The following is a 13,696-nucleotide window of genomic DNA, read 5'->3' as shown; positions in this document are numbered from 1 at the left end:
ACCACCTTCCCACTTGGTTATGAATGCAGGGTCAGCATACTCTTTGAATTGGAAATCTTCTAAAGTGTTGGCCAACCAAGAAGTCAGCAATTCTCATCTAGTTTCATTAGCCTAGCAAGCTAATAGTATGTTTTTTTTCAACAGCAGTGAAAAAATACATCACTACACATACGTGTGTATGTATGTCTGAATTATATATATATATATATATATATATATATATATATATATTTATTTCAGACATAGACAACTTTATTGAATAAAGAAATGTCGTGAGGGACAAAATATACAACATAATATCCTAATCTGTTTTATGGATTTATAGACTATCATTTGGAAATACATGGACAAAGGGTGCAATTCACAGAATATTTAGAATATTCAACATAATTTGTAATCATGTGTGTCATGAAGCTGTTACTTGTTTCAACTCCAATACAACTTTCACATTATTAGATGCAGAAATGTTATTCTGCATGTGATTTCTAGTCTCTAATTCCCTGCGCAACTTTACAGTCGTTCGACCTTTTTTCACTCTGCCCAGAATCATTTTGATATAACTAGCAGGCGTAGCAATTTCGGAATCTGTCCTTGTATGATGGCGGACGGCGAAAATTTCCACTGGAGAAACCGCAACGCATAGCCTACCCTGAATACTGCAAAAGCTGAGCCTGAGCGGACTAGCCTGCACCTTCGTCAACACAATCATACACTCGGGTTCATGCCGGAAGATGTCAAGGTTGCAATCTTGAAAATAAAGCAGTTTTAGTTTAGATAATTTGAGAATTAATAACTAATTTGTATTTCAAAGCGCTAGTTGTGCAGTCACCTTTGGTGTCCGAGGAGGATTTTGGAGCTCGAGCTATCCTACTCGCATGTGCTGCATCATTTTGGGAGGTAACGTCAAACCATTCTTAATCGTTTTTTCTGATTTAGAAATCCAAAATTTGTAAATTTTATACAGGCCGCGGTTGTTGATAGTTTTCTAGACTGTCTTCATAATTAGTGAGGGTGTGTGTTTTCACCATTGGTTTTCACGCTAATGCATGTTTGGTGAGCTTTATCAAAAGCAAGGGTGCTGGCTTTAGTTTCCGTCGCAAATAATCTGTTGATTTTTAGACAGCGATTTCGAAGAAAGTTTGAATAAACTCAGTTGTCTACACTGGCTAATTAACCCAGTGATACTTTGTAAAATGTTGCTTTAAAAGCGCGTGGGAAATGAGCAGTGGTGGTTAAATGAAGGACGAAGAACAATCTGAAAACACAACCTTGCAGCCATGTTTTGGGAATTTTGCTTCAAATTTCTCTCACATTCTATAATCGCATCAATTGAGTCGTCAGTGTTTGTTGTGTTAAAGCGAAGGTAGGCTATTTGGTTCCGTTTCAATCGGTCGATATGAAGAATTTTCCCATTTCGAATATAATTTCTACTTCTGTTTTCAAAATGGTTGTAGGATTTAAATTCATTTCATTTTGAAATTGGCGCCACCTGTTGGCGGTTATTTTGTGAAATTAAGAAATTCCAATTAATTTGGCTTGTTTAAGCATTTTATTCGAACCTTTTAGTTTTGTGACTTTTTTGTTTGTTTGTCGAACGTGTTTAAAAAAAAAATAGGCTACATTGGTAGCCAATGATAAGGTCCCTTGACTGTTAGTTATGGACCCGTTAGAGCAACGATAGGAGTTGGCTACAGTTTGAATCAGGGTGTGTCAACTCATTTTAACGTCTTATCTCAGTTTGGACTATTTTGTTTAATAGTAACAATATGTCCATAATTCAAATACTTTACTAATTAGCAGGCGCCTACTTAAAATAATAAATAATAAATTCATTATATTACAGTGAAACTGTTGCCCAATCATAACCCAAGATCTAGGCCGTATTAATCCATTGTTGATGTGTTTGTCATTTGACAACAATGTAGGCTATAGCTTCAAAATCAGTTTAGAACTAATCCTTGTTTCTACAGTTTAGATGCATTTGAGTGGTTACATTTACCAAGTCCCACCCAGCTTTACCAAACAGTGGCAGGCAGGGCCTGGCTGTTGAGATGGTGGATTTTAAGCAATAAGGAGCTAAGGGCTGTTCTTACGCACAAAGCAATGCAGAGTGCCTGGACACAGCCCTTAGCCGTGGTATATTGGCCACATATCAAAACCCCCGAGGTGCCTTATTGCTATTATAAACTGGTTACCAACATAATTAGAGCAGTAAAAATAATTGTTTTGTCATACTGTGGTATACGGTCTGATATACCATGGCTGTCAGCCAATCAGCATGCGGGCTCGGACCACCCAGTTTATAATATGGCTTTAATACTACTAACATCCTCTCTGATGTTGCTGGTAACTGTGAAGAGGTGTTTAGTAGGCTACCAAATAAAGTAACAATCAGCCTAATCCGTCGGCTTGTTCTGCATTTCCATACTATTAAAGAAATGGTGACGGTGTATGACATATCTAAGCCCTTAGATGTACATTAGAAGAGGGGGTAAAGAGATGGAAAACACCACTGTACATTCAAGAGATTCTGCATGTCTCCCATTCTAAGATTCTTCTATAAGAATTCCCTTTGCCATAAACAATAGAAATGCATTGTTTGAAAGGTGAAGGTTGGTCATATTCAATTAGTTTTTTTTGTATTTTGAGAAATGATAGAGCGAATTCATGGCCTGCTCAAATGGTGAAACATGGTAAACAAGGAATGCACTGGACTTGTTATGCGTCTAAACTTAGGGGGGGAAGAAAACCCTGACCAAACAAAAGGGAACAGTACACGAAAGAGGACAAATGCAGAGGAGGACAGAGGTGACACGTTTTAAGAAAAGGAAAAACAATCATTACCAATCTCTGCTTTTTACAATCTTGTAGACGCGAAACAATTTTCTGTCTTGCGTGGTTTGCCATTGTAAGTAGATCTGGCCGAGCCATTTTACTTTGTTAATTTTGAAGCTGACCTTCAGAACTGTAGTATGAATTTGAAGTGTTGGTGGAATTTATTTGGTGTGTATGCTAAATTGGAACCCTGACCTTTTCCCTCCACATTCAGTGTAATCAAATGCAGGCTATGAATTACATTAGGAAATTCCATGTTTTTAATAGAAGACCATGAATGTATGAATGACAGAATGTTTATTATTATTTATTATTAAATGTCAGAGCAGCCAAGTAATAAAATGCATTTAGGATTTGCTTTGGAGGAAGGTTGCATTGAAGTGAAAGGCATATATAGTACCAGTCTCAGAAGTTTGGACACACCTACTCATTCAATTTTATTATTATTTTTTACTATTTTCTACATTGCAGAATAATGGTGAAGACCTCAAAACTATAAAATAACACATGGAATCATGTAGTAACCAAAAAAGTGTTAAACAAATCAAATATATTTGAGATTCTTCAAGGTAGCCACTTTACCTTTGCACACTCTTGGCATTCTCTCATCCAGCTTCACCTGAAATGCTTTTCAAACAGTCTTGAAGGAGTTCCCACATGTGGGGCACTTGTTGGCTGCTTTTCCTTCACTCTGCGGTCTAACTCATCCCAAACCATCTCAATTGGGTTGAGGTCGGGTGATTGTGGAGGCCAGGTCATCTGATGCAGCACTCCATCACGCTCCTTGGTCAAATAGCCCTTACACAGCCTGGAGGTGTGTTGGGTCATTGTCCTGTTGAAAAACAAATGATAGTCCCACTAAGCTCAAACCAGATGGAATGGTGTATCGCTGCAGAATGCTGTGGTAGCCATGCTTGTTAAGTGTGCCTTGAATTCTAAATAAATCAAGACAGTGTCACCAGTAAAGCACCATCACTCCACCTCCATGCTTCACGGTGAGAACCACACATGTGGAGATCATCTGTTCACTTACTGTGTCTCACAAAGACAGGATGGTTGGAACCAAAAATCTAAAATTTGGACTCATCAGACCAAAGGACAGATTTCCACCAGTCTAATGTCCATTGCTTGTGTTTCTTGGCCCAAGCAAGTCTCTTCTTATTGGTGTCCTTTAGTAGTGGTTTCTTTGGAACCATTTGACCATGAATGCCTGATTGACGCAGTCTGCTCTGAACAGTTGATGTGTCTGTTATTTGAACTCTGAAGCATTTATTTGGGCTGCAATTTCTGAGGCTGGTAACTAATGAACTTATCCTCTGCAGCAGAGGTAACTCTGGGGCTGTGGTCCAAACACTTAAAAGACACACCCTTGTCCACTTACCCTCGCCTTATGCCCTTGGGGAATCCCTGTCGCCATCTTGGAGGGCGGTCCAAATGATTAGCCAAGCAATGGAAATTTGCAACGTATGCCCCTCAGCCCTCGTTTTTAGTCGGCTTTGCGAGTGTACAATTATGTTCTCTCCGGGGCCCGAAACTCCCCATAATTCAGTTTGTGACGATTGTACATCAGCTAAGAAAAGTCAGCGAAACTTAAACAACATCAATGGAGAAGTCAACATACAAGTGTAAGTAAAAACAAATGCAAATAAGTTATAAATTGTGCTACTAATGCACATGACGGCACAAACGCGTCTCGTAAATATGTTTTTGTTTGGTCATCTTTTGGAAATTGTAGAAATAAAACATTTTCCTTGAAGTTCCAGCTAGGCAGGCTAATGTTAGTTACCTAATTAATTTGCTAGCTATCATACAGTAGGCGTATATTTACTATAAGTAGACCTGCATTCATAATTGACTGTAGTGCCTATAAAGCACCCACAAGCTACCGGTAGCTGAAAAAACAATCATCGCGGGATGGACGAGTGACGAATTAATGGCAAAGGGTGGTCCATTTTTATTTATCATTCCTTCCTTCCCTCTTCCCTTGCCCTACAAGTGTATACTCGTCAGACGTCATGATACGTCATCAGAAGTGTCCCCTTAATTTGAGGGCTGAGGGGATGGGGTGTGTTTTGACCGCAACCTGGGTCTTCCTTTCCTGTGACGGTCCTCATGAGAGCCAGTTTCATCATAACGCTTGATTGTTTTTGCGACTGTACTTTTTTTTGTTTTTGGTTTGCCTGACCTTCATGTCTTAAAGTAATGATGGACTGTCATTTCTCTTTTCTTATTTGAGCTGTTCTTGCCATAATATGGACTTGGTATTTTACCAATAGGGCTATCTTCTGTATACCCCCTTACCTTGTCACAACACAACTGATTGGCTCAAACGCATTGAGAAGGAAAGAAATTCCACAAATTAACATTTAACAAGGCACACCTGTTCATTGAAATGCATTCCAGGTGACTACCTCATGAGGCCGGTTGAGAGAATGCCAAGTGTGTGCAAAGCTGTCAAGGCAGAGGGTGGCTACTTTTGAAGAATTTCAAATATAAAATATATTTTGATTTAACACTTTTTTGGGGGGGTTACTACATGATTCCATATGTTTCATAGTTTTGATGTCTTTACTATTTTACAATGTAGAAGATAGAACACCAGGGTTTCTTTATTTTTACTAACTTTTGTGTGTGGATTCATAGTAGTTTGACACCTTCTCAGACCTAAACACTCTACCCAACCAGGTCACACTGGCTTGCGGGACTCTGCAAGAGGGGAGACCGAAGACTGAGCAGGACAGGGCTGTTTGCACCTTCAGGCACTGATCACCAAGAGGTAGGATGTCCTGGTCTGCTTGTGAACCAAAAAATATCTGCCAGCCCAATTAAAACAACTCAATAGGTCTGGAAAGAAAGATGGACAACGAGATAGTAAACCATCTTGTCAGTTCATAACAATACATGAAGGCCTCCCTAGACCATATATCACTAGCAAGGACTTGGTGTCATTTATTTCTATTGTCTAGAGTGCAGTCACAAACATTATGTAGGCATACCTGTCGTTCAGTAGACCTTGTTGGAATGCAGATAGATGTAATCCTTCTGATGTTCTTGCTGAGAGCTGCAAAAGTTAAGCAATTGTAGTTGATAGTGTTTATTTTTTGGCTTCCGTCCAAATCTGCTAAATGTATCAATATTTACCTTCCTTATATAAGCATTGTTGTCCTGATAAATCTCTGAAAATGATACCACTCAAATTAGGGCCAGCAGGATGGTATTTCAGGTTTGGACGGCTACATGAAGAGCTTTTGGCATTTGGTGGAATATGTGCATTCTGTGCATATTTCTCTCCCCTTCTCTACTTAAAATGGACCTTATTGGTCTCATGAATAATGCACAGGGACGTTCAATTGCTGCAGCAAAGATGATTTAAGGGCCGTCTTTGTGGTTATATGCACATAGGGTGTTTTTGTCAGTTTTCTAAATGTTTCAGAGCTCAATTTGCCTTTAAAAAATATATACATTTTTTACAAAGGAAAATCTAATTTCTGTGAAGGGGGGGTCTTCTCTTGCTCTAATGAATCCATAAATCACAAAGGAGCAGGTTTACCAGACCTCAGACTGCACTGCAATTTAGATTTTCACTAAAATAAAAAAAATCTGCCAGTGTGCAAGGGCTTAGCGGCAGACCGGATGCTGCCCTGAATTTCAAATTTTAGGGCTGCTCTTTCAGGATTTATTTTTTGTATAATTCAAGGCCACTTTTCAATATCTAGTTATTAAATTTTAATTCACAGCATTAACATATAAATTGAAAAGGTTTTATGGGGTTTCGGACTGCATGCGGATGTAATTTCAAGAGTTCACGCAGTTCTGTTTCTATACCTTTCCGGCTAATAGAAGGAAATGTAGGAAGGGGGGGGATATTCTCCCATTTCTCTGCATTATTGCTTTTTTGAAATCGTTGGTTGGAAGCAATTTTGAGAGACATTACACAGAGGAGGCTAGGAAAATGTGCTTCTGATTTTAAGGAGAGGGGGAAAGCATTCAGGCTGAAATAGGATTTGTTCATCCCTGTGGCAGATAATATTCTACTCTGATACTCCTCTCTGCATAGCAGGAATATAGCAAACCAATGTATTGATCTAATTTACATACGTATTCACACCCCTTTGCTATGACACTCCAAATTGAGGTCCGGTGCATCCAATTTCTCTTCATCGTCCTTTTAGATGTCTCTGCACTCTTGATTGGAGTCAAGCCAATTAAATTGTTTGGACATGATTTAGAAAGACAGGTGTGTTCCTATGTAAGTTCCACAGTTGACAGTACATGTCAGAGCAAAAACCGTACCATGAAGTCCAAGGAACTGTCCATAGATCTCTGAGAATTGTGATGAGGCATATCTGGGTAAGGGTATAAAACAATTTCTAGAGTGTTGAAAGTTTCCAAGACCACAGTTGTCTCAGTCAGTGGGAAATGGAAAAAATTATGGAACTACCCAGACTCTGCCTAGAGCTGGCCATCTGACTAAACTGGGCAAGAAGGACCTTGGTCAGGGAGGTGACCAAGAACCCAATGACCACTGACAGAAGTGGAGTTCCTTGGCTGAGATGGGAGAACCTGCCAGGAGCACCACAGTCTCTACAGCACTTCACCAATCTGGGCTATACAGTCGAGATGGAAGCCACTCCTGAGAAAAAGGCACATGACAGCACGTCTGGAGTTTGCAAAATGGCATGTGAAAGACTGAGATCATAAGGCATAAGATTCTGTGGTCTGATGAGACAAATGTCAATGGCCTGAATGCAAAGTGCTACGTCTGGAGAACCAGGCACAGCTCATCATCCGCCTAACACCATCCTTACTGTGCTGAAGCACAGTGAAGCATGGTGCTGGCAGCATCATGCTATGGGAATGCTTTTCAGCGGCAGGGACTGGGAGACTGGTAAGACTAAAGGGAACAATGAATGGACCAAATACGGCAAATCCTTGACGAGAACTTGCTTCAGAGTGCAAACGACCTTAAACCCCCCCGTCTATGCTCCAACAGGACAATGACTCTAAGCATACAGCCAAAGCAATGCTGGAATGGCTTTAGAACAAGAATGCGAAAGTCCTTGAGTGGCCCAGCCAAAGCCCAGACTTGAATCCCATTAGAAAATCTGTGCAAAGACTTGAAGATTGCTGTTCACCGCCGCTCCCCATTTAACTTAACAGAGCTTGGGAAAATCTGCAAGGAACAATGGGAGAAAATCCCCAAATCCAGATGTGCAACGCTTAAACGGACATACCCAAGGCGACTCAAAGCTAGAAATCACCGCCAAAGGTGCTTTACAAAGTATTGACTCAGGGGTGTGAATAGGTCTGTTTCATTTTCTATAAATGTGCACAAATTTCTCAACATGTTTTCAATTTGTCATTATGGGGCATTGTGTGTATATGGGTAAGAAAAAACATCTATCTAATCCAGAATTCAGAACCTTAACAAAATGTGGAATAAGTTAACCTCTCTGGGTAATGTGGGACGCTAGCTAGAAATACCACACAGCCATTTTCCAAGCAAGGAGAGGCATCACAGAAATACAGCTAAAAGTAATCACTAACCTTTGACGATCTTCATCAGATGACACTCCCAGGACTCAATGTTACACAATACAGGTATGTTTTGTTTGATAAAGTTCATATTTGTATCCAAAAACCCAATTTTACATTGGCGCGTGATGTTCAGAAAATGTTTTGCCTCCAAAACTTCCAGTAGAATGAGCACATCAATTTACAAAAATACTCATCATAAACGTTGATAAAATTTACAACAGTTATTGAAAGAATTATAGATACACTTCTCCTTAATGCAACCGCTATGTCAGATTTCAAAATAGCTTTACGGCGAAAGCACATTGTTCAATATTCTGAGTACAGAGCTCAGCCATCAAAGCAAGCTATACAGTTACCCGCCAAGATCTGTAGTCAACAAAACTCAGAAATAGTATTATAAATCTTCACTTACCTTTGCTGATCTTCGTCGGAATGCACTCCCAGGACTCCCACTTCCATAAGAAATGTTCGATAAACTCCATATTTATGTCCAAATACCTCCGTTTTGTTCGCGTGTTCAGATCACTATTCCAAAGGCACGATGCGCGAGCGCAAAACCCTAGACGAAAAGTCAAAGTTCCATTACCGTTTGTAGAAACATGTCAAACGATGTTTACAATCAATCCTTAGGGTCTTTTTATCATAAATATTCAATAATATTCCAACCGGACAATGGCGTATTCATTACAGAGGAAAAAGAAGGAACGGCGCGCCTGCGTGATCTCGCAGTAAACAACTCATTGGCCTCAGGCAGTCCATTTGTTGAGTCCGCTCTTATTCTCTCCCCAGTAACATTAGAAGCATGAAACAAGGTTCTAAAGACTGACATCTAGTGGAAGCCTTAGGAAGTGCAAAATTAACCCTAAGTCACTGTATAGGCAATCACTTAAACTACAAACCTCAGATTTCCACACTTCCTGGTTGGATTTTTCTCCGGTTTTTGCCAGCCATTTGAGTTCTGTTATACACAGACATCATTCAAACAGTTTTAGAAACTAGAGTTTTCTATCCAAATCTACTAATAATATGCATATCCTACCTTCTGAGCCTGAGTAGTAGGCAGTTTACTACGGGCACGCCTTTCATCCGGACGTCAATATACTGTCCCCTACCCTAGAGAAGTTAAGGGGTATGAATACTTTCTGAAGGCACTGTAATTTGTTCTGGTATTAGCCCATGTACTTTCCACATATTGCCTAGTATTTTTAAAGTATCTTGACAAATCAGTACTGTTAGAAATATTAATTTATTTAGTTCCCCTCCAATGTTGACCTTTCCGACATCGCTAGCATTGAGACTGATTCGCTTAGGGCTGTAGTCCAGCACAATATGTTTAATATCCATGCAATGACATTAACTGAACCACTGCCCTCAATATTAAGGAAAGCAGTCTATTCAAATGGTTTAGTTTCAAGCTAAACTATTTTCATAACATGCAGTCTCACATACACACAGTGCCTATTGCCCCCAAAAAACCTTCAGCTTGTATTAATGCTGCTTTTATCCAAGGAATTTCAGTTTGTAATAAAATGTTCAAATGACTATTGTATTAGGGCTGGGAATTGCCAGGGGCCTCACATGTTTATTTATTTTGTTAATACATTTTCAGAAGGATCTGGTCATGTGTTCCTATTTCATGGCCATTTTTCCTATCAGCCATGAAATAGAAACATTTTAACCATGACATATTTATTTTAACGTTTTATTAAATAGGAATATCATTGGTGTTTTGTGTCAAAACAAGGTTGAAAAACATTGATGGGGATTTTTTTTATAGATGCAACAGAAATAATTTATGATCAATAAAAGATGGTTGTTTCACATTTTCAATTCAATAAGATACAGCAAGCCATTTTGTTTGCAGGGTATCCATTCTATATACATGAGTTATACTCAATGGAAACGTTCTATGGGTGCCAAAACAATTCATCGAAATTCTGAGATTCCTGACAGAATTTGACCTAGTTAGAAGCCCAAAGCAAGCATTTGTTCAAGAATTTGAATGGGTAAATTCTTTAGTATTCATTTGATTCCCTTTTTCTCCTCTCAGGGTGAATTTACCTTTTTTAGTGTCCATTTTAGCAAAACCTTATGTAATGGGCTGTACTAAGGCATGAGAAATGTGCTCAATACCTGACCTTTTGGCCATTGATTGATTTTTCATCCATTTCAACCAAATTGGGGGGGGGGGATCAATGCTGCCTTGCCATCCCAGAATTCATTTGTCTATGTCCATGAATGCTATTTCCAGGCTGTGTTCAGTGTGCTTACCGACACCATGTTGGAGTTAGCTTCAATTCTGTTTCACAGCATTAGATTATTTGGACACATTCTGTGGTATGTTTTTGTTCCTGATATTGAATCTTGGAAAGGATATTGTCAAATTCCATAATGTGAATAGCAAGAGGTCTAAATCCTCCATTTTGAATGTAGAGGAAAATGTCATGTGACTATCATGCCTCTAGTTATGTGATGGAATTATTTAAACAGTGATGAAATGGAATAACCAAATTAGGCCTACATGAGGCCTATAAATTAGGTTATTTCTCATATTTATATATGCAGGTGAAAATAACTCATTGTGTGGCTTATGAGAGAAATTCCCTGAAATGGCATAATGTTTTGTAAAATGTGGTTTGTTTTGCTTTCCACCATGAGATTTCACAAGCTTGATTAGATTTATTACATGGTGGTTCCAGCACAGAAGCAAACACAAATAGACTGGGCTAACTCACAATTGCATAGCAGCCGAACAAGCAGCACAGCATTAATGCCTACGTGTGCTAAAAGGAATTTTGTGGAGAAATTAATCACATTCTGCCATTAGGGTATGAAATCCAATCATGTCCAGCTCTGAGAGGGATTTCACTTTTCTGCTTTTTCCTCTCGGCTGATATTCCCCTCCATGTAGCTTCCTGCCCCCACCTGTTCCTGATGGGGCTGTTTTTGTAAAAAAAATAAAAATAAAAAGCTCTTGTCATAATTTCCAACACAACATGGCGCATGGCCGTGACACGGCTGCTGCTGAAATGAACACTCAGCCGTTCCCTTCGCTTCCCAAATTAGCTTTTATGGCCTCCAATCTGCCCAGGCTTGTTGAATTGGCCTCTTTTGAGGGAGATTAGAATTTCCAATATTTACATTGTCGGCTAGCTATATTTCTTTGCATGCATCATTTTATCAAGTAGGCTAATAGATGTCTGAGGTGGTTAATCGTTTTGCATTTATTCTAATACTATATGAGGTTAGTATAGCATCAGCCCCTTAAACTGTTGCACCCATGCTGATATGAAAAACATGGAGGTTCTGCCATTTCTCTAGCAGATTAGGAACGTTTTCCCTACCACGACAAACCAATGTAGGCTAGATTGCAGAAATGGGGCATGAAACAATGGAGCAGGTAACACCTTTTTTTTAAAATTAATATTTAACAAAGTTGGAGTAACTGGGAATTGTTTAAGGTTTTAATGACTAGCCTACTTGCAAGGAGCTTCTTCCCTCCTACCACACATCATTCTATTGAACCAATACCCTTTTACGATATTGCCAGCTTTCTAAGTAACTCCTGACTAACTCATTGCCATCCAAAAATACTCCCTCCACAGCTTAGGAATCTGAAAGTTCTGCACAATCATATTTAGGGTGACAAACAAACATAGCAATGCTGTATTTTTGGGGACAACAGCTGTCCATGTAACTATGATCTGTTTTAATCATTAGTGCCAATGTCAATCAGTTATCCCTTCCAAGAAAAGGTGTTGCCCATGAAAGGTAATTTCTCTTTACACCAAAAATCTGTCATCCTGGTTATAACTCTGATTTGCTTGGTTGCATTTTACTTTATTTGAGCCCCTCATTATAGTCCTAGTGTACAATGGTACTTACTGTAGAAGGCTGGGTAATTTGGATTTTTCTGGAATTAGAACACCTGGGTGCTGTGGATTTATTGTCAACAAAGGTCACTCATACAAAATGAAGCACTGCACTGTAGGGCAGATAATGGGTAATAATGCATATCTCCCATCTATTCCCCTCCTATTTTGGACAAACAACATTTGTCACGAGTAGAGATATGGTATTGAAATATTGTTTTGTTTTTAAAATTTATTTAACTAGGCAATGTCCTAAATAATGTCCTTATGGAGACAATTTATAAACCCATTAAATTGCACTTTCTCTCATTGGTATGCCAGACTACCTCTAACCTTTTGATATACCTTGGACAGGCATATGGCAGTCTGAGTGTCAAGTGCCTTGCTTTAGAACTGGCTAAAGAGATGGTTTGTCAGAGTAACATTTCTTGATGTTATCCCTTGCTGTATTTGAACTGCACCCGTTTCAAAGGAAGGCTGCTGTTTCTTGAGAGTTGTATTAGTAATTTTGACTTGTTTTGTTTCGTCCTCCTTCTCCTACCTTTTGCCTGGCTGTCTGTTGCACTCACTCACAGTCCCAGGAGCGCTGGCCCTGAGCAGTCAGCCATGAGTGCTCAGGAGGTGCCCACCAATCCTGGACAGGAGCAGGTTGACGCGGGGGGTGCAGTCCCAGATGGCCCCTCCCCTACCACCACCGCCACCCTTACTGTCCCGGTAACGTTAAAGAAGGAGCCTGACATGCAGGGAGCCAGTAACGGGAAAGATGTGCCAGCCGAGATCTGTGTGGTCCTCGGAGGAGGAGCAGCAGCAGCAGGAGGAGGAGGAGGAAGGTCGCGCAATGACCAGACCCAGGGTACGACCCCCCCCCCCCCCAACATGTCACCTCCCACTCCACACACAATGGGCATGTTCATTTTGCATCGCCATCTGTGCTCCAGGTTGTTGGAGTTTGCACATTTTAGACCATGATGGAAAACCGGGTGATGCAAATCGAACGCATCCACTCTCTCCATCATGCACCTGTCATTTTAACTTCTCCCTCTGTATCTGTCTTCTTCCAAACCTGTGCACCTGCACCCGGCCATGCAGATGTCCTCATCTCAGCTGCTTCCTTTTTACCTAGTCCCAACCTCTGGGTTCGTTACACAAAACTGTTTTGCACCTGTCATTAGCTACCTCACCCCATTCACAGCCTGCCCTCATTCACACTGGCCTCCTGACATTGAATATTAACTATCTCAGCTGGTATTTACTGTGAAATTACATGCTAGGAAACCGGTACATTTCTGTACCTATTTAGAAGAAAGGGTAATTATTAGGACATTATGTCGTAACTGTCTGACCATGTAATGTATTGATAAATACATGTGAATCAGGACTGGTCACCTATTTTACAGTCTTAAATGATTGCACAAGGTTTGTCTTGGTTAAGTCTCATGTTGTTACACACC

At 39.9% G+C, this 13,696-nt stretch overlaps 1 protein-coding gene across 3 annotated transcripts in view; it reads left to right on the top strand.

Annotated features, from left to right (window-relative positions):
• Nucleotides 1-426: 426 nt before the first annotated feature.
• The window catches only part of LOC115159545 (zinc finger protein 618), a 39,540-nt gene continuing 26,270 nt past the window's right edge, over nucleotides 427-13,696 (top strand). For 2 of the 3 annotated variants that reach the window (XM_029709366.1, XM_029709363.1), the window contains exons 1-3: nucleotides 428-897; nucleotides 5,521-5,611; nucleotides 12,821-13,098. In XM_029709366.1, the coding sequence (XP_029565226.1) occupies nucleotides 12,852-13,098 (247 nt within the window). In that variant the 5' untranslated portion in view covers nucleotides 428-897; nucleotides 5,521-5,611; nucleotides 12,821-12,851. Of the gene's footprint in view, nucleotides 898-5,520; nucleotides 5,612-12,820; nucleotides 13,099-13,696 lie in introns of all 3 variants that reach the window. The other variant, XM_029709365.1, reaches the window with a different exon arrangement.

The sequence above is a fragment of the Salmo trutta genome, chromosome 23, assembly GCF_901001165.1.
Source record: "Salmo trutta chromosome 23, fSalTru1.1, whole genome shotgun sequence".
Lineage (NCBI taxonomy): Eukaryota > Metazoa > Chordata > Actinopteri > Salmoniformes > Salmonidae > Salmo > Salmo trutta.
This window is presented reverse-complemented; position numbering and strand designations above follow the sequence as displayed.